General features: G+C 36.9%; 2 protein-coding genes and 1 long non-coding RNA gene across 3 annotated transcripts in view; 1 reads left to right on the top strand and 2 right to left on the bottom strand.

Annotated features, from left to right (window-relative positions):
- ptp4a3a (protein tyrosine phosphatase 4A3a) overlaps positions 1–3,618 on the bottom strand; it is a 49,920-nt gene extending 46,302 nt beyond the window's left edge. Inside the window, exon 1 of the mRNA XM_067426005.1 lies at positions 3,511–3,618. The gene's annotated coding sequence lies outside the window, so the exon portion shown is untranslated. The remainder of the gene's footprint in view (positions 1–3,510) is intronic.
- A 5,036-nt stretch (positions 3,619–8,654) lies between these two features.
- LOC137047515 (uncharacterized) lies at positions 8,655–10,031 on the top strand. Its single transcript, XR_010899205.1, has 3 exons — positions 8,655–8,871; positions 9,169–9,264; positions 9,341–10,031. It is a non-coding gene; the product is annotated as an uncharacterized lncRNA (long non-coding RNA).
- Positions 10,032–10,124: 93 nt separating this feature from the next.
- rims3 (regulating synaptic membrane exocytosis 3) overlaps positions 10,125–21,544 on the bottom strand; it is a 94,664-nt gene continuing 83,244 nt past the window's right edge. The window contains exons 3-7 of the mRNA XM_067425254.1: positions 19,941–20,082; positions 18,612–18,724; positions 17,928–18,029; positions 17,681–17,820; positions 10,125–16,293 (exon numbers count right to left, since the gene is read on the bottom strand). Of these exons, the coding sequence (XP_067281355.1) occupies positions 16,081–16,293; positions 17,681–17,820; positions 17,928–18,029; positions 18,612–18,724; positions 19,941–20,082 (710 nt within the window). The 3' untranslated portion in view covers positions 10,125–16,080. The remainder of the gene's footprint in view (positions 16,294–17,680; positions 17,821–17,927; positions 18,030–18,611; positions 18,725–19,940; positions 20,083–21,544) is intronic.

Raw genomic sequence — 21,544 nt, 5'->3', positions numbered from 1 at the left:
CACGCAAACACAACTCGGCCGTCGTCATTATGGCCCCGCCCGCCGACTCTATACACGATGTGATTGGGCCGTCCAGATTGTGAGGAATACAGCTCAGAAGGGTATTGAGAGTTCCTAGATGACACTTGCGGGCAGATTAAATTTGCTGCCGCTAGGGTGCGTCTAGATTTCTAGGCTAGTCATTCACCTGGCTGTGGGTGAAACTTGCGATTTGAACTATGATGAACATTAATATTTCTTTATGAATTTTAGCAAGCAGTTGTGTTAGAAGGAAATTCGTGGTCTCTAAACTAAGATTTAAAACAACGCACACGCTTGTCAACATGACAACTAATCCTAACCTGGTTGTGGACGCCGCCGTGAGACAACACGCGAGGGGAGGGGGAACAAAAGCAATGAGGCGGGAGGCGCGCGAGCACAGCACAGAGAAGGCAAACAAGCAAAGTGGCGGAATCAGAATCAAATATAAACAATATATCGATATATACGATATGTCCAAATCTATATCGAATAAAAAAAATATCTCAATATATTTTAAATATCGAGATATCGCCCACCCCTAGGTCTGAATGAAACATGGTAATCCATACAATTGCAAAGAACAATCGTTAAGAATAAACAGTTCTCAATTTACAATTAAGTGTGACTATTTTTCAGAACATTTTAACAAAAAGTCTTTAAACCAAAAAAAGTTTCCTTTCAAGTCAAGTCAAATTTTATTTATATAGCACATTTAAAAACAACAGAGTTACACCAGGTAAACAGGTCGTAGTTTGTCCATTTTATCTTCAAATTCACCCTTCACCGCGTGTTTGATTGACAGGTGATCTGACCAATCACATCGCTGAATATCTCGGTTTGTCCGACAAAGCCTTCAGGAGAGATTAGCATTGGTGGACTTGAACTTGAAAATGGTGTGTACTGACGTCTTTCCGCGCTTGAAACAACATTTCTTTTAGTGTTCATTCATGTTTATTTTATGCTTATCAATGAACTAGAAGGAAGAGATGAACGGTTCATGAGCAGCTTTAACTAAGGCACTAGTGATCATGACACAAAAAGACAACATTTTAAAGTTTAGACTTTGTTTTATATATCAAAAGTAACTTGGTTTGTCCTGCCTGACATGTTGTACCCAGCTGTACCTAAAATAAAAAAAGAGTTTAATATACAGGTTTGTGAATTGTTGCTCTTCATTTCTTTTTAAATACCCACTTGTAAACTTATGTTTACTGTTCTTTTTCATTAATACCTATAGTATTTGTATTAAATCTATATTCATTTGAGTTCAAGAATCAAAAATCGAATCTAAATCGAAAATCAAATCCGAGAATCGAAATCCAATCGCTTTGAGAGCTTGTGAATTGAAATCGAATCGGAACATCTGAATCGATACCGAGCCCTACTAATGAACCTTATTGTAAAGTATTACCAATAGTTCTAGTCGGTCCAATTTAAGCTAATAAAAGCATGGAATTTTTTAAGATTATTTGAATTATTATGGACGTTTAATGTTCTGCACTAAAATTTGCACCACAAAGATCCACAGGTTGCATCTAATCAGCACATAAAAGAGGAACATCTGGAACATAAACGAGTCTAAATCACCCGCGGCTAAGTTCACGTTGGCATACACCCTGGCACACTGTGTGGGGCTAACAAATGTTTATCAAACAGATAATTGCATGACCCATATCCGGTTTAGGTCAAGTGCTGGCTGATGCTCATCAACTTTGGCACACACTTCAAAGCCTGAGATAGGAGCATGTTTATTCATTTTCATTCTGCAGGGGCTGGTAACTATCAAAGTCCCAAACCTAGAGAGAATACACAAAGATTTTTCGGATACGATTAGGCTTAAAGAGCTCTGTGACCCCTACCATCGACAAACACCACCCCTGACGCTTTAGGAAGGAGCTCCATGTGATTTTTATTTCACATAAGGTGTTAATGCTTGGTCATAGTCATCCAGCTTGGCAGATGTGATCTAAATTTCACTGGCACCCTACAACCTCACGATCAAGTTTTATAGACCACAGCCCAGGGCAAGTAAAATTCCCAAGGAATTGAACACAAGAGGAGCCCCATATAGCTACAAACCGCAATGCAAAAAAGAGCAGTCGGCTGACATCTCAAGGAATCCTGCACGTCACTGAGAGTGCAGAAACAGCTCTTTCTGGCACACGGACTGAAGGTCATGTGGAAGTATTTATTTGAGGCTCGGGACCCTCTTGGGGAAAGCTCTGCAGAATTTTTGGTCCTGAGAATTTGCTGGTCTTTCTCTTACCACAAAATAAATCCAATGTAGAAGATGAAAAACAATGTGCAAAGCAAAAAAATTAAAATACTATGGGCTTGGAGCATAAATGTGATGCATTTCTGATCAAAACAGCTGATTTTTTTCAGCAAAAACATTTTCTTCTGTAGAAAACAGCTCCAGTCTTATTAGGTAAAACATATGAGAGGGCAGTGTGAATTAAACATAACTCTACAAAAGTCATTTTTAAATGCAACACTATAGCAAACAAAGTTGACAACAAATATCTGAAATGAAAATATCACCAAAGTGCAACCATAGCAGTCAAATGTGCGAGATAACTAAAACCTAAAGAAATAACAAAAGCCCCAATGTGATTTCAGTCTGAATCATGAGTGACCTATAGGATGTGTGTCTTACGTTTTACAATTTATCATTGCAGGTCCACCGAACACAAACCCAATGTAAATGCATACAACACATAATTAAAAATCAAAAAGACTTATGTAACTGGCACCAATCCTGACGAAAATATGAATATGTGATGTGGATGACCTGGCTGAATTAACGTTACTCATGTTTCTAATCAGATGCTGCTATAGCCTACATATGGAACGGGTAGAAAGACATTACTGATTACTCGTCTTCTATTGACAATAAAGCTAAAATACCTAAGGGCTCTTATCATTGTTGGAAAAAGTTACACGACCAGTTATTTTTGTCTTGCATATTTTTTCCTCAGAAGTACTTGCTTTCAATCTGGAGCTTTAACGACTCAGAGATGTAGACAGAAAAATGACAAGATGTCGTCCTAAAACGTGGGAAATGGCCTGCAGCTTACCATACAAAATTATAAAACATCATTTTAAAACGAAAATCGTGTATAGGCTTTGTTATTTTTATTAAAACCCTGTAACATTTAGTTTATGCTGGTCCCCCGGACATTTGTCTCGACATATCCTACAAACATCACGTTAAACACATCAACACCACACAAACCGCTTTTTATGCAAAATTTTCTTTACAGCTACTCTAATTCAAGAAAGACAATCGAGAACTACACTGATAACTCTGCCAACCATGATTTCCAACAGAAAGCCGGTTTGGGCAACACCCTCAGCCACACAATCCGCTTAAATGCTCATCATACATGGCGCTCCGGTCGCCCATCAAGTCTATTTTCATCTGTTTTTAACATCTAATACGCGTTCATTAAAACAGATTGCGAAAGAGTGTGCCATAATTCTACTTACCGAAAGGTTCCAGCAAATAATCTACAATATCGCAGTGATTCAAGCCTCGCCATGCGATCGTAGCGCTGTCCGATTCGCGAGTCAATCGTTCTGTTCGACATGTTCTTTCTCGTGAATCAGACGAACCGATTCGCAAAACTAAATGGTTCAACTAGATCAATTTCAAGTTGATCAATTTGAGTTCAAAATACTTTTTTAACAAGCCTTGATAATGTTTACTTTATGAAATGAATAACAAAACAGTGTCACTAAAACCTGATACTTAAAAAAAAAAAAAAGATTGTTAAAGCAAGGCTAGGCTACTGTTAATAATAGATGAACACTGAACAGCATAGCCTAGGTTACTTTATTTGTGGAGTTTTATGCTTTAGCTTGGACAAATATCCAGACATGTCTAGACACATGGGAAAGATGCAGTTTCTCTCAAATGTAGGCCTAACAGAGGATTATCCGTGAATCCCAGTTGTCTCTGTTAAAAGTTTGTAAAAAAATCTCTGGTGTAAAATAATCAGCTTGCATGTTTTATTATTTAAATGTATTTTATTTAAGACAAAAAATAATTAAGGAATTTGGCTGTCATGTGTAATTGTATAAATCAAATAAACTTAATCCCAATAAGTATTGTTATATTTATTTATCATATTTATTTTGCAATATTTGGAATATAGCCACACACAATTTTTTGAATATAAAAAATAGTGTGTGTGGCTATATTTTAAATAGCTAGTGTAAATAAATAAAAAATATGTTTATATATAATAATAATAATTATTTGGGAATACATTTATTTGCTTCATATAATTGGCTAATAAAAATTATTTCAAATTAAAACTGAATGTTGCACAATTAGCCTAGTTTTAGCACAATATAGCCTAGCCACTGTTGGCTTAAATTATATCATATAGGCAAATCAACAATATGATAAAGAATAGCCTTCCATGGCCTATTTTAATAGCCTAAAACATTAAATATATAACTTTTTGGAATCCCTTTCCCTATATGCATCAGCATGTTCTCTGTGAATATTGACTCGGTTGTTGTGAATTAATTATTAAAATGTGTTCAGAGGAATCGATTCGGTAAAATGATTTGAACTACCTAGCACGTTCTCGATTATTTGGTCCTCCCACACTCTCATTCTGCGTCATGACCCGCCACATGACGACAGCGCCGAACAGGGCCAGGTTAAATCTAAAGCGGGATTTCAAATCTTTGTCACATGAGTTCATGTTTGTTTGGCATTTTGAAATATGCGTGATTAAATACACCGTAATTGACTGTAAATTATTTTAGAAGATGTTGTAGCTATTCTAAAAGAATAGACTTCTCAAAACGTTGAAATGTCAGGAAGAAACAAGACAATATTACTTCAACAAGTATCCTACAAACATAAAAACCCGTTAGTGAATATTTAAAGTCAACTTAATTGAGGATACATGCAGCGTTGATTTAAGTAGGCTAGCCATAGCCATAGGCTAGGCTACTGTTTTGAATTCATTTCTCAAGACTAAAACCATTGGAATGTTGGGAATTCGGAGTGTTAATCCAGATTGAATCAATGGTCTGCTTAGTTAGCCAGAGAAAAAAACTGTAGGCATGTTGCTCGGTTTATGCTACAAAATGTGTCCTCGTTGTCCAACCTTTTATTGTGTTTTTACCAATATGGACCTCTTATTTATTTATTTGCTCAGATTAATACAGATAAATGTTATAGCCGATATTATTTTAAATAGCCTATGCCGGTTGAAACAACCTAATTATTTAATCAAATGTTTATTTGGATGTTATTGGTAGCCTAGGCCTAGCCTATATTTGGGAATTTTTGCATTCATTCCCAATGTTCAACTTCAAACTTACAGAGTTGTAGCCTAGGCCGAAGGCCACATGTGCCTATTAAAGATCTAGCGCTTATAGGCTTATATGTGACGCGCTCTAGTCTGTTCCGTTGTTAAATTATGATTGTGATATCATATTGAAAGTGGTGCTGTTTTAAAAAGTTAACGTTGCACGTAGGCCTACACCTTCGGTAAAACTGCAGCAAGCTACTTTGGTGGCGACGACACCTCCGTGCGTGCGGATCCAGCGTGAAGTTTTCCTTGACCTTTATGGAAACATGGAAATTCCCTCTGTAAAGAATGCGACGGAAAACAGGGCTACCTGAGTTCACAAGCCCGCTTTCATCGAGTCACTTTTGCAGCGGGAAAGCAGCGCCTCCGTGCGGCACAGACCTGCACTCTGCGCAACTAGAGACTTCGAAAATCAGTTTCTGGCCCGAGCAAGTGGAGACATTGGTTTGGCGTGCAAGAGGAAGACATTGGCCCAATCGACACTTACCATTTTTAAGAGTAATGTTAAACATCTTTAGTGATGTAGTGCTGTCAAATGCTTGATAACTTTATTTTTATTTATTTTTTCCTAAATAAAGTGATAGTGTGTTTTCTAACCCTCTGGGCATATTTTGGGAAATATCCCATGTGGTCAACCAAGTGAGTTTTTTTCCAATAGGACATGTTCCTGGGTAAATATGCTTATAGGTCCTGAAAAGTGTTTTTTTTTTTTTTTTTTTTTTTGTCACAAGATATTGAAATAACCATATAACATGGTAAAGATTTATTTAACAGAGTAGGCATTTTAATAGTCAAACAGGCGTAACAAAATCATGGTTTGCGGTGTATGTTGAATATCGTTATATGGCCCTGCTTGAATTATAAACCAAGGACAGTATCAGAAACTATTAAAGCTTTGAGATAATTATATATTGCTCAATTAAAGAGTTGTATGTTATCAGGTCAATATGACAACTGAAGAAAATATAACGTTGCTCTCTTTTGTTTAAATCCGTAACAATTAAAACGTTCCATTATTGTGCATGTTCAGTATGTTCAGGGGCTAAAAGCAAAGTGAAATATTTCAATCTTTACAGTGTATCTAATAAAGCAAGCAACCTTGACAACAAGCTAGGTTTTTGAACCCTTGCACGACAAAGGTTCTAATATGGACAACATGTGCCAAATAATCAATGGATATTTATAGAACCTTATTGTAGTAAGAAGTGCATATTTGCACTTTAAAGGGAGATTGTGGCCAAAACTGGGACTGCAATCACTTTCAAATGACTGCAGAGTGGTGTATCCCCTCTCCCTCTCTCCACTGACTCGAGGTTGACAGATATGATGCAGGATCCAGCAGGAACGTTTGTAGCTGCAGCTGATCTGGCAACCCGGATGCCGAAACACTACTGACTTTGTGATTGGTAGAAAGGTGGAGGGTGGTGCTTCAGGCCAAAACACATGTCAACATCAACATCAGTTGAGGGCTGCAACAACTTTTAAATGACAATATCCTGGCCGGACTGCTGTTTTTTAGTGATATAAGTATTTGAAATTAACATTACTTCTTAATGTCTATCAGGGCAATTGTATGATTAATTGGAATACATTGCATACAGTTCCTTTAAAGTTCTTTTTTGAACTCCAAAGGTTCAATCTCTTCTAAGAGAAAAATGGACATTGAAGAGATAACGTTCACTGCACATTCAGCCATAGAACCAGATGATTTCTACAAGCATCCAACAGTAACACCAAGATGGCAAATAATAGCTAATTTCTCCTTATAGGCCAACATTTTTTTGCATAAAGGGTTCTTAACACATGTGTCAAGAATCCATATAAGGTTTTCTTGTCGCAACCTCTAGAGTTACAGCACAACAGGGATATATGAAAGACTTTTACACTCACCTGAATATAGCTAAATAAACCTGTACGTCTTGACATATGTCAAGTCTATACATTTTATCAATATCAAAATGTTCTATAAAGTTATCTACTCATATTAAGCAAAGAATAACTTAATTAATACATAGCCTAAGAAAATATTTATTATAGGCTGTTATCTGTTTATTTGTTTCATAATTTAAATACAGTTGTCATTTAAAGAGGTTGAGAACAAGTCAGTTAAACTGACTCATTGCCACCAGTATTTATTTTGCATATGAATGTCACGTGTGAATGTATGTCTTATCACAATAAACATGAGAATGTTGGGAATTCACAGTTTTGAATCATTGAATACATTTGTTTCCTTCTTTGTTAGCTAAGCATCTGTTTTTTGTGTATGTGTGTGTGTGTGTGTGTGTGTGTGTGTGTGTGTGTGTGTGTGTGTGTGTGTGTGTGTGATCGTGCTACAAAGCATCTTTGGTCTATTATGTGTCCTTGTAAATTATCTTGGGTTTCAGATGCAATATGTACTCTCAGAAAGGACAAAAATATACAATGGTGTTCCTTGGGGAACAAAACATATAACTACCTTTAAAGGTACACAATTGTTCCTTAGAGCAGCGGTTCCTAAACCTGTCGGGGGACCCCTCACCACTGCACATTTTGTATGTCTCCCTCATTAGACACACCTAATTCAAGTCTTGCAGTCTCTACTAATGAACTAATAAGTTTAATCAGGTGTGTTAGATGAGGGAGACATGCAAAATGTGTACAGGTGAGGGTCCCCAGGACAGGTTCAGGTTTGGGAACCACTTAGGGTACAATTATACAATTGTTTTCCCTCTAACTATGGTCAAAAATGCACCCTTAAGGGTGCCATCAGTGACGGCCAATTTGTACCTCAAAAGGTACAATTGTGTACTTTGTAATAGTTTTTTTTTTTGTTTTTTTTTTGGAGAGACAGTGTAGGCCTATGTTATAAATCTTGGAAAATGGAAACAGGTCTGTGTGAAAACAGCCATAGCCTACAAAACCATTTAAACAATCCCAACATAGCACTAATTATGCGTAGGTTTGTTCCAGCGTTTATTTAATCTAGAAAAGATTAGGCTACACAAAGTTATTATTTATAGCCCAATAAAATATGTTTTGGGGCAAGCTATTAATACAGAGACAGTCAACGTAACTAGGCTATTTAAATGAACATTTTACTTGTAAATTTTAGTTTATGTTTGATATAGCTATATAACCTGTAGCTTTATATTTTCAAACTTTGTTTCATGCAGGCATGTTACAATATTAAAAACATTTAGGCTATGCAGCCAATAGACTGTGGTGGTCCAGTCCATCCATGCATGCCAGCCCCGCCCACGAATTAACACCTCCGTCAATTATGTAAAAGACCACATTAATAAGGAATGTCCATCTACTTCTTCTATAGCCGACGTGCTTCATATATCGGCCGAACTCAGACACTCATCCTCACTCGAGCTCACTTCAGATGTTCTCAGAGATGCAGCGAGAGTGCGCAGACATGCTGGTCAGAAGAAAATACAAGAGATACTCCAAACAGAAAATGACGTACCTGGGTCTGATCGCGTATGTCATTCAAAACGCACCTGAGAAGAGACTAACGTTCTGCGAGGTAAGTTATCATGCATTACCGCTGATAAAGCGCTCACTTTAAAACTTTTTAAAACATTTTGCCGCTTTATGTTTATATATATAATTTTTTTTATTATTATTATTTTCGCTAAAAAGCAAGGTTATGAATAAGCTCTTGACTTAATTTTTTGATTAAGAGCAAACATGAATATTGTTGACTTTAATAGATATTTCATATTTAAACCAATAGGCCAATGCAATTTTTTTTGTATTAAAAAAAGCTAAACCAGAATGCATCATGTTTTTATTTCATTTTAATTAACGCGGTTTCCCCCAGTTAATGAATGCGGTGACCGTGTTTGTGGATGGGGATAGAAAAGGCCTTGAGAATAATATCAGAGTCTGTTTATCTTCAAACAGCTGTTTTGTAAAGGTAAGCATTTCTTCTTTTTAATAGGCTATTATTATTACTGGACATTTTATTAAGGATGTTCCCTTTAAATTTACAGGTGCCTATAAATCCAGAGTGCCCAAATGCAAAACGCAACTTTTGGAAAGTTGATGATAGTAAAATCACCACAAAGATACTGCGACGACACTTCCGTGGTTTGTGTGACGTTTTCCCTGACCTTTATGGAAACGTAGAAATTCCCTCTGGAAAGAATGCGACGGAAAACAGGGCTACCTGCAAACGCTCTGAGGCAGAAAAGAAGTTTACAAGCCCGTTTTCCATCGAGTCACTTTTGCAGCGGGAAAGCAGCGCCTCCGTGCGGCAGAGACCTGCACACTGCGCAACTAGAGACTTAGAAAACCAGTTTCTGGGCCGAGCGAGCGGAGACATTGGTTTGGCGTGCAGGAGGAAGACATGGGACTGGCCCAATCGAATGGCGTATGCCAATTTCAGTGGATCTCATTCACACTTTTGTTTTCCTACTTACAGTTTGGGCCAATTGAATGATGGATGCAGTCCCCCTAGCGGATCTAAGATGTCCTCAGTGTCTGAACTGTCCTATTGTACAGCACGCCAGAGCTTTAGACATTTCACTTCAAATGCTTTGAGCTGGGCATACATGTAAAATGGCACTTAACATACACTTAACTTTCATAGTGTGCATATGCCTCTCACTGATTTACTTTGCATTGCTGACAATATCTGGCAGTTATATAATTTGCCAAATAAAATGTATGATGTTTCTAAAATGTTTTTTTTTTTTTTTTTGTATAAATAAGACCTCTAGTCCTTGATCAAATTTAAAGCAATTTCACTATAAAGAGTTCCACTCAGACTCAACAAAAGGGGTGATTCAAATCAAATTTATTGACCTCCAGCTTCCAGCTGTCAATATGCATGCAGATACAGGCTTCAGTCAAAATGTTTTTTTTCTTCAACTTTTCCCATCCTTTTCTTACAAAACTGCGTGCACCTTAAATAATTCTGCAGCGTACAAACCACAAAAATACCAGTTTTACATTATCAAATACTGCACATAGAAAACATTTACAAAGCACAAGTATAAAATTACAGCTTCCCCATACAACTCTTTACCATTCTGTTATTCCTAAACAGCAGTGCACTTTCAGCTCAAATAATTTTCTAAAAGTTTTGGGGGCTACCCCGCCTCTAACTCTTTGATCGTGCTCTCCCAAAGTGCAGGACTTCAACAGGATAAGGTTTAATATAGGATAGATGTATGGATGCAACTGTGCATGAATTTCAAAGTAGCTACATTTGTCATGAAAGTTGAAAACCTCTCTCTGCGAAGGTGATCATGTCCCAACAGTGTCTTATGCTGTTAACAACGCCATGAATAATATGAATAGCTGATTTATGGCAACAAAAAGAGCTGCTTACAGCTTTGCTACTTGAATGAGAAAAAAGACTACAAATGACCGTCTTTGCATTTGTAAAATGAATACATTGCCAATGACAGTCGGACACAAGAGTCCAATAAATTCCAACTATTCAAAATATATGTAATCCTAGTTTTAGTTAAGTGTGATCACAAACAAAAAGAGCCAATGGCTCTTTGAGAAGATAGACAAATAAAACATGCTACAAAGAAAATACAGGCTTTCTCCATATCATTTTAACAAATCTATTTCTCACTGTATTTTTTTGTTGTTGGTTTAACTTAAAAAAGTAACCTGGTTGCCTTAAAATTTTAATCTATTGGAATTAAAAAATTGTGTTGATACAATGAAGGAAATAAGTTTAATAAATAGAAACTCAAAATATTATTGTATCTGAACCACATACAAATGTGATAAATCATGAAAATACCTAATATGCTTACAAAATATTTTAATAATATTTGAATAAAGAGGGTTGATTCTCAAAATTGTTCATTGTATTAACTCAAATTTTTAATGTCAATGAACTCAAAAATGTAAGGCAACCAGGTAACTTATTAAAAAAATGTACAGTTCAAAAAAGGGCCTAAATGTAAGTGGCTAAAAACAAACACTGAACTTTACAAATTATATCTGATACAATTGTACGTTTTGAAAAATAAAATTAAAAAATATTCACATCAGTTGTGATAGAAAATAGATTGAATTAGCAGGGGTCTCATTTATAAAAAAGAAAATGTAAAGCACTTTTCCATGTCAAAGTGATATGAATGTTGGTGTACATTTTAGTCTGCACATTCCAAATCTGTGCATACACTAAAATCCACGCCAATGTTCATATTAAGAGAGTGTTTGACATGGAAATGTGCTCAGCGCCATGTCAGGGTCTAAGCAGACGTACACACTTTTCCTTGTGGCAGAGTTTCAGGGACGAGGTACTGCACAATGGCACATTTGAGAAATAATCATAAGATCAAATGTAGGACAGTTTCTAAGCAACATTTTATAAATGAGGCCCCTGGGTTCTTGTGCTCACGTAAGCCTTTAAACATCAACAGATACCGGGAAATGATGTGTCATACTGGGTCATTCAGGCACAGTAAAACAAATAAAACTTGTAATACAATAAATTTAAATATATATGTACATTCAAGTTAGAGATACTTATGATATCGGAGCAAAGCACTCAAGGCTTTCAATAACACATCTAAGCATTAATAATTACTCACAAGTAAGGCAATAAACAAGCCATTGCCTTTTATCCAACAGACCACCCTTTAAAATAATGAATTTTTAAAAAATAAGATAAATATCACCTCAATAGTCCTTATATTTGATAACAGACAGAAAATAAAACAATATTTGAGTTTCATAAAAATACTTCACAAGGGTTTAAATGGCCCAGGTAGTTGTAAAGGGAGATTATATTCCTATTTGAAAGTAAAACAATCTCTCAACATTTATATACTACATCATACAGTACCTGACAAAGCAACATCTCAAAAGAAACGTTCAAAGTCACACATCATTTGCAGTTTTACAATCTACTGTCCATTTCTAAATGCAAATAAGAAATGTAAGCATGAATACCAGGACTTCCAACTGTATCGGCTATGATTGTTGGCCATAACATCACATTGATATTGATCTGTATTAAGTGTATTAAGATCATTCCCCAGTTAGGCTGGTGTCACCTACTTACACACATAAAATGTGCATGCCGACGCCATAAAACTGAAAGGGAAACAAACAAAAAAAATCTCTTCTGTCTTTGCCATGTAAATGAACTGAAAAGAATGAAGTGTTCTCGCATACAAAAGCATCAAGTACTCTGATACAACACCAAGCGCTTAAACAAATCAGATGCTAGTGATTTTTCAGGCATCTTATTCAGAAGTTACAACGTTATACTCAAAGATTTGTATTTACAGATTATCAACACACCACAGAAGCATTTGATAGCTGTATCTGATTTCTGTCAGAGCAAAACAGATCTGATCGTTCTCATTCCACGTTAAAATATCGAAACGCATCCAGAAATCTGGAAGCGGCAAATCAAGATTTTTTTTTTGTCTGTGTTGCATTTGGTTTAGCTATGGATTGCAACAAACTACATCCATCTACTACACCTGAAAAAATAGAGCAGTACAGTACAAATTTTCATGCATTCTTTTCATTTTGCAAAAATGCAAGATTTTGCAACTACTTCATTGTACAGGGACACATATAATCCCATATTCCGATGTACATAAAATCACATAGAAAAAATATCAATATCTAATAGTCATTTCATAGTGTTTACCAAGGACAAACATTCAGCTGCAAGTACAGTTTGTTTTCAGTACAATAAAACAATTTATTTCTTAGTTAGTATCTAATTTAATTTACAGACATTTGTCTGTATGTGGAAAAGAGAAAGGTGCAACACATTCAAACTTGTGCAAATACATAAGAAGCAAGAAATGTATGTGAGAATCAGCAGAGGCTCGATATTTTATATATTTTGATATTTAAAATATATGTCTGATATTTTAAAATGTAAAATCGGCCATGACTGGCATGGGTAAAATAGTTTCGACTTGAATGTACATTTGCAGTTTTAGATGATAATAAGAAAGAGCAAAGTACTGTAATAAAGTTTCAGATGTTGGAAGCGGAACCTTATTCACTGTTTTTGTTCTTACTATTACACTATATAACTGCATTGTCCAGAATGAAGGCATTCACCGGCAACTAATCTGATCTCATTTGCGGCCAAAGTTGGGTGTCCAGCGTGTACATTTGGGCATGCAGAAATAATTGAAATGCAAATATATTTAGTGTGCATGACATTTGTCTTGTGGTTCAGAACTTTTTGTAATCATGTAAAGCTTGAAATTGTCCTAAAAGATACTTTGTGAAGCAAAGACATCTAAATGAACAGAGAAAGCATTTTAAATGTCCTTTAAAGACACAAATGTTGACCAAATGTTTCTCAAGATTTAAAGAGAAATCTCTCTACGCAAAAAATGTACGGTAAAGAGGTGTTCTACATCTTCCCAAATGCATGGAAACGTGCACATTAAGAGCATGGATGGAACGGTTAGGAAAATAAAAGCAAATAAGAAAGAAATACAATATTTTGGAAGTACGGAATGTGAGGCACACATTCTTATGAACATCCAGGGAAATGGTTCAAATATTTTGCGCTGTACATCTTGATCAGAGTAGCGGTGACATTGGCAGAAATTAAAGACAGCTGTAGAGACGGCAAAAAGCAATACTAAAATACTTTAAACGATTTGAAATGATAAATCAGATGAAACGAATTGCTGATCTCATAGTCTGCCTTTGAAAGCAGATCATGCATTTCATGACGCAAACCAGAAAATCAAACAAAAACACAAGCGTCTTTAATGATTTGGCTAATGATCCATACAGGAACTTAGAAATTAATATTGTTCTGGTTCTCATCCAGCAAGCAATTTTGCGATTAAAAGACGTCTAGGCTAAAAAAAACAAACACAAGATTTGGTCTGTCTGTGAAAATTGAATAGACCAAAGCCCAAGAACTAGACTTGTAGAACAAGAACATGTCAAATAAATGAAACCAAACACCTTGTAATCACTGTTGACGTTGCTTACATGATGGAATATCATACATCTTGCAAGTTATTTTGGCAAAACAATGACATATAACCAAATTATTTTGACTAGAAGTGGGTTACTCATATCCGGACTATATTGAGATGAAATGATGGCTATTGCTCGCTGGGTATTGATACTGTCACTTATGAATCATATTGTAGGTGTTACCATCTTTGCAGAAGATGTGACTGAAAGACGGAAATCCTATGATATGTATGGTACCTACTTCCAATCTGATATATCTTCATGAAATGAAATCTAGATGTGCAGAGGAGGCTGACAGGGGTGAGATGAACACTTTGTATTTTACCTATAGTGCTGCTTTCCTTCCACAAATCTCCGTAACACCAAAGACTGACTGAAGAAGCCATCTAGAGCCAATCAGCTTCAGACACGAAGCTAAAGAAGACTGCTGATTGGACAGGAATAGTCACACTTCCAAAGTTCAAAGACCAAAAAAAAAGTGTCCAGGAGTTTACAGAACACCATTTGTTCTGGGCTTCAAGATCCTGTTGAGCGAGCGACTCCATCACCAGTCCTCATATAGTTGTGTATGTGGGTTTTTTTCAGCGTGACCTCCTGAGTGCAACAGGAAATGGAAAAGACCTTTAACAGTTCAGATCCATATGCTGGTAGAACGAAAACTACTTGAGGCGGTAAAGTATAATGCGGCTCTAGCTTTCCAGAAATCTTCGTTACTTGCTACAAGAACAGTTTTCTTGCTTGCCATGCGGACGGCGTTCGGCATATCCCACAATGCAGCAGCTGTGTATGAGGGTTGCTGGTTTAACAGGACAGTTGGTTCTCCTTTAGAGGGTTCGATTCCCTCTGACTATGTCTGCAGCTCGGTGCAGATTGTGTTGTTCAGACAAAAAGTGAGATTAAAACATTAGCAAAATAAATAACCTACCATCTATAAGTCCACATAATTTTAAAGGCAAGCTTAAAATAGCACTTTACATATTTTGCTCGACAAGGGTTGCGAGTTAACGTGCAGAATGCAGTCGATTAATACATAAACACAAATATTGATCTATATAGTTATTTATTGAGCTCTCCGAAAAGGAAAAAAAAATAAGAATACGCTACTTTATGCGACAGGAATGGTGTGCATTTCTAATAAATAACCTGACATGTGGAGTAAAGCCCTGCATTTTAAAAGTTTAATTGTGAATGTAGTCTAGTGAGTTTTTCTAACACGGCTTTAGTTTTTTTGCATCTCATCTAAGTCATTGACTCTGCTACATATCCATACTCTATAATATAACACTACAGATAATAAGAATTGCTTTGGTTTTTAAAAAATAAAACTAAGGGTTTGGCATAGAGAAATGATTGACCCTTGAGGGTCTGGAACTGCTAGTCTTGTAGAACCCATTCTGCTCCCTGTGTGACGTGACGTCAACACAAATGCTACATTGTCAGGAACATTTCTCAGCAGATTTATTAAATGCCCCTATTGATTGACCTGCGAACAATGGATCTGCATGTAACTAGCCATGACTGATTCCGGACGCCCCTACAACCGCATGTTGCTGGTTACACCCATATCCATCTGCGAGGGTGTGTGTGTTAAATGTGTCATGCCTGATTTGTATCCAACTCTTAATATCTGTATCGGTAAAGAGGAGCGTTCCAGCCCCGGGCGAGTTGGCTGTATCTATCAGAGTGTGTGTTCATGCTTTTGGGGTCGGTGGCGGGGTATATTGAACGGAGATACACACGTAGAGATAGAGAACACAGGCATATTTAGACGGGGACGAGGACGAGTCTAGGTGCACGAGGGGCTGGTGGCGCTCTCGAGCGAGGACTGGGAGAGTCGGCGTGTCAGAGGGCCGATGCTGGGGTCCGCCAGAGAGGAGGTGGGGAAGAGCTTGTACCAACCGCCCACCATTGACGACAGATCGAGATCATCCAGGAGGATCTGAGCCATTCCCATGAAACACTTGCTGTCCATGCGGCCGTAATCACCCCACACGATCACCTGGGCAGGTTAAATGGACACTTTTAATATGCAGTGGTCTTAAATATGGCATTTGCACTTGGTGTGAAAGTTTCTTATGTAATGACATTTATAAACTGTAAGCTCTAGATGCAATATGAATATGAACAATATGAAAGTCTCACTCAAAAATGAAAATGACCCCATGATTTACTCACCAGCAAGCCATCCTATAGGTGTATAGAACTTTCTTCTTTCAGATGAACTCAATCATAGTTATATTAAAGTCCCCCGTGAACAGGAAGTTGCAACTGACTTTACTTAAGTTTGGTGATGTATTTCCAAGTGAACCGGAATATTGAATAGAGGGCGGGGTTTTACTTTAGCGCACCTCCTCTCCATCTCTCGCTAGGTTGGAGGGGAGTGGTAAAGGATAATCAAACCCAAGCCGCCAAACTAATATCATCAGAGAAGGAACGCCATTCCGAAGCGGACAATTTTTTTTTCTTTGTGTTAACTGGCATGGATTAATTGTTCAATACAAGACTAGTGATGTGCACTAACAAAGTAAATAGGGTCAATTTTGAGTTCATGACGACTTCCAAGCTTTATACTGGTAGTGAATGCTTATGTGTGTTTCTGTTTTGCTTTGTGAAATGCTTGGCAATATGTACCCATGTATGTCATGCCAATAAAGCACAACTGAATTGAATTGAATTGAATGGCGCTCCTGATTTTATAAAAAAAAAAGTGCATCCATCCATCATAAAAGTAATCCAAACGACTCCATGGGGTTAATAAAGTAATAAAGGCCTTCTGAAGCGAAGTGATGGGTTTTTGTAAGGAAAAAAAAATCCATATTTAAAACGTTATAAACTAAAATAACTAGCTTCCGCCAGACGGGCAACGCAAGTTGAATTAGGAGTTTTTTGGACATTTGCTACTGTTATAAAGCTTGAAAGAGCCAGGATATTTTTTAATGTAGTCCAATTGTGTTTGGGTGGCTAAAAGAAGACAGTCATATATACCTAGGATGGCTTGAGGGTGTGTGAATGGCCATTTTAATGGTAGTGTATAGCAGCGTTTCCACCGCAGGATAATAATACATGTTATTTGGTTAGCTACTGATGATATTAAACATTCTCCGATTTCTTAAAGGGGTGTTTGGCATATAAAAAATAATAATAATTAATATTATCCTGCATAGACCGTACAGAATATGAACCATGCAAATACAACAAAATGAGCCCTGTGAACTCTAAACAGCATCTCCTGTCTTTCCATCAACAAATTACATTAAAAAACATTAAAAAAAACCTACAAAGTTTATACTCAATTAAGTTTTTTGGGACCTCTGGATATTTTGATGTTAGTATGCTGTTTTTTGAAGAGTGTGAAGGATAGCTGTAGTGATTTGTATTTGTAATACCTGTAGCACTTTCCCCTGTGGGCTCTCATCAAACATCAGGGATTGCTGGAAGGTTGGATCCAGGGTTTTCTTCACCACTTTGGTTTTCTTCTTAGCGAGACACATTCCATTCTCCAGGACATAAACCTTTATATATGTTGCTGAAAGAGAAGCAAATATCCAATAATGAAACGGTGTTCTGTGGCCTTACCCAACAAGTAATGTAGATCAAATGATTCAACACAGTCAAGTTTAATCGTGAAATTACCTGAAATGGTCTTTGAGCCTGGTTTAGGGGTCAGACCTCGGGCCTGCGTGATCTCAACCTCTAACTGACCCCCTCTATCCAACACACCAATGTAAACATCACCTAAACAGAGAAAACCATACGGCTTATTAAAACGTTCATGTCTGTGCAGACATCTTGCAATGGAATCATTCAACAGCAGGTGGCGACAAAAAGCAATATATAACCTCCATTCCTGAGAGTTTTAGTCTTCATATTTGATTTGAAGAGACACATAGGCTATTATTAAATATTACAAGTCAGTAACTCCAGTCCAGTAAACATTTAAAGAATGACATTCATCAGATATGTGTTCATTTGCAGACAAATTCATTGACAATCAGCTCCTCTGAGTGCTAAAGGATAGCATAGTGTCATTCAATTTCTACTGTGTATACTATGTATACCATTCTCAGCATGCAAATTTACTGTACACAGATGTACCCTGATGACCTACTGTACAACAGCACACAGCGTGGAAGACTGTATCACAATATGCAATATTTTTGACTTGACCTTCCATTTACAGTGTGACAAATAAAGCTAACATTTCACCACAATAACTCTTGACACATTTATTGATTGATTAAATGCAAATGAACCCTTTTTATTAACATATTTGTAACTGCTGAATTCAGTGTATATTGACCAGTATGCAACTCTTACCCATTGGCGGTGTGGCTAATGTCTGACGTCCCACTATCTGTGCGGGACCAAGGCCATCCAGGAAGTCACTGAATTGGCTCTCAGGGCCCAGGCGAGTGGTGGGGAAGATGAACCTAAAATACAACCATTGAGATGTGTGATCTATCAAACTCATCAAAACTAATCAGGCTTGTTTCGCAGATATGACATGATTGACAGGCGACTGGCTCAAACGCTATACGTCCCGGTCCTAAAATAGCAATTTTCTCACAATTTACAAATAGTTGGAAACATATGGGATATTGTAAGTACTCAACTGAACAAAATATATAACACGGGCCTAGTGGTTTTTGGATATTTTAATGCAAAAATACTACATAGTGCACCTTTAATCGAGTTAACTAGTTAACTGGGGTTCAGGAGCCGGGCCACGTCTCTACCAATCACCTGACTTCTCTAAACCATCTTATATCAGGCCGCCCCTTACAGTACTGTTTGTCTCTTTCTCTTGAACCCTCCCTTCCCCTCCCTCTCTCATCCATTCAGCCATCTTTACAATCCCGTTCTCTTCTTTTCCAGGTTGTATGGGGGGGGGGGGGGGGGTATCTTAACTGAGATGATGCCCCCACTCTCCGGCCACCAACACCAGAAGCCCAGATCAGCCTGACTACCATCCTCTTCCCCTTCATCCTCTCGCTATTCATCCCTAAATTCTTTAAGAAATAATTGTCCAACATTCATGGTTGTGGCGTGTTCCTTACTCATGAAAAGTTACTACACATTATTTACCAATTTCATCAATTGTTGCAGCCCTATTCGTGTTTCACCACCTCTGAATTATTTCCATGGCAATAAGGAACATTTTATTGTCATTCATTTCATGTAAAAATGTATAATTAAAATTGTAAAATACCATTGTACTGCCTTTATTTTAATCTAAACTACTGTTAAGCTTTGTTTAAAGCACTTATGTATAATACATTTTAAAGGTATTCATAATGTATGTCGTAATGCTTTATATCTCTTCACAAATAATTGCAACCAAAGTTAAAATGCATAATATTAGCAGATTATTAATGAGATCATACGATGCATTATATAATGAAAAATACTTTTATAATGTATTATACATAAAGGCTTTAAGTAAAATCTAAGCAAATGGATCACAAATTATTGCATCCAAATGCATCCAAGTGGATCTCACAAAAACAAAATTACCCCCCATTTAAATGTATTTGGATGCAGTGATTTGTGATCTTTATGTCTGAAGAAGAGTCTGTGTCAATGGACATTTGTTTAAAAAGTGCTTAATAAATAAATAAATATAAAATGAGACACTATGTCACTCACGTTCCATCAGAGCTGTTGCTGTTGGTGCTGCCATCTGTCGAATCCTTACTGCCCTGCCGCGTGACACGGTTCCTCATCTCCACAGCGATACCCGTCTCTGTGCTCCGCCGGATGGTGCTGCGTAGCTTCTTTGTTCCACCATCTACAAAAATAAAAAATAAAAACACATGTAACACTGGTAACTTTCCATTAATAGAGCACAAAATAACATACCCAGAAAATTTTATTTAATTTGACCTCCTAAGGTTGACTACCAGCATTTATGCCACCTCATATCAATAAACATGGAATATCATTTCAGTCAATTACATCAAAATGATTTGATAGTCACCATACAGTACCTTTAATACTTAAAACATGTGACATTGATGCAACAATTCACAGATATTGATGCGAACTGGAAAGTGGCACTAATAAAAACTCCTAAAATGTAATGCCATGTAAAAACACTGCATGACCTGCTCAAGTGTTTATGAAAAAGACAGCTGAGCTTATATATTCCAGTCATATTTCATACAAGGAGCCATTTACTTGGGTACTAATGTAAACTAATCTCTACCCATACGCTGCATGACTTCCAGCTGTTTACAGCTGCTGCATTTAGCTGACATACTTTTCTGCCAAGTAATCAATCGAGGCATAGCAGAAGAGCTTGACAACTCAAATGCTTTTGCTTTTGTTCTCAAGCACCAAATATGGAAATCAGAACAGTTAAACCACTAGAAAATGAGGGTTAAAACACAGTAGGGGAAGGTAAGCAATGCCTAATTATAACTTCCAAACGTAAAATTTGAATGTTCCATGTGCCCAGAGACTATTAGCAAGTACACAGTGGTAAACCCCAAGCTGTTAAGCTCCAAAAATGACCAAAAAAAAAAGCTAAATCATACTGACCATCTGATGCACATGGCACACAACAACTGGAAAGCACTTGTGATCGCCATCTCCAATCAGCCCATACAGAAAATCACATTTACAGGGTACCGGGTTGATATTATCAGAGCTATTTACCAAGTTCAATTGATTGCAATTCTTTCAAAGATATTCAGTTTTATTTGAGGCACTTGCAAGAAGTTTACATGTCAAAGTTGGCAGCTCCTGGCCAGAATATAAGCTTACAACTGAGCACATTTGATTTTGCTCAATATGTAAAAGTTTTGGATTCAAATGTTCAAAAAATCAAACAAAAAAACACTAGAACCATGTAATAAAATGTGTTGACTCAAATGTTTCCAAGGATGTTTAAGAAATAAGCAATTTTAACCAGGACACGGACCGTGGTTTTATTTTGCAGAAACCATGGAAACACAGAAGGCGCATTAATATATTATGTGTTTTATTAGACAGGAGAGCACCTCTTTGGATACATTCATTGACTGTAAACTAATCATTGTTATAGGGCACAACACAATTAGTCTTACTGCTTAAATATCATTTTCTTGATTTACTGCGAGTACCGTGTTTTACCATGCCTAATATCAATCTAGCTCACTGCAGTGTGCAACAAGTGACTCACAGCCACAGAGCAAACGCATAGAGTAGCATTATTACATAACTTTTTACACACTAAAATAGATAATATAATAAAACAGTGCTTCGCTACC

This window comes from Pseudorasbora parva, chromosome 19, assembly GCF_024679245.1.
Source record: "Pseudorasbora parva isolate DD20220531a chromosome 19, ASM2467924v1, whole genome shotgun sequence".
NCBI lineage: Eukaryota > Metazoa > Chordata > Actinopteri > Cypriniformes > Gobionidae > Pseudorasbora > Pseudorasbora parva.
The sequence above is the reverse complement of the archived record's forward strand: the minus strand, read 5'-3'. Positions and strand labels throughout refer to the sequence as shown.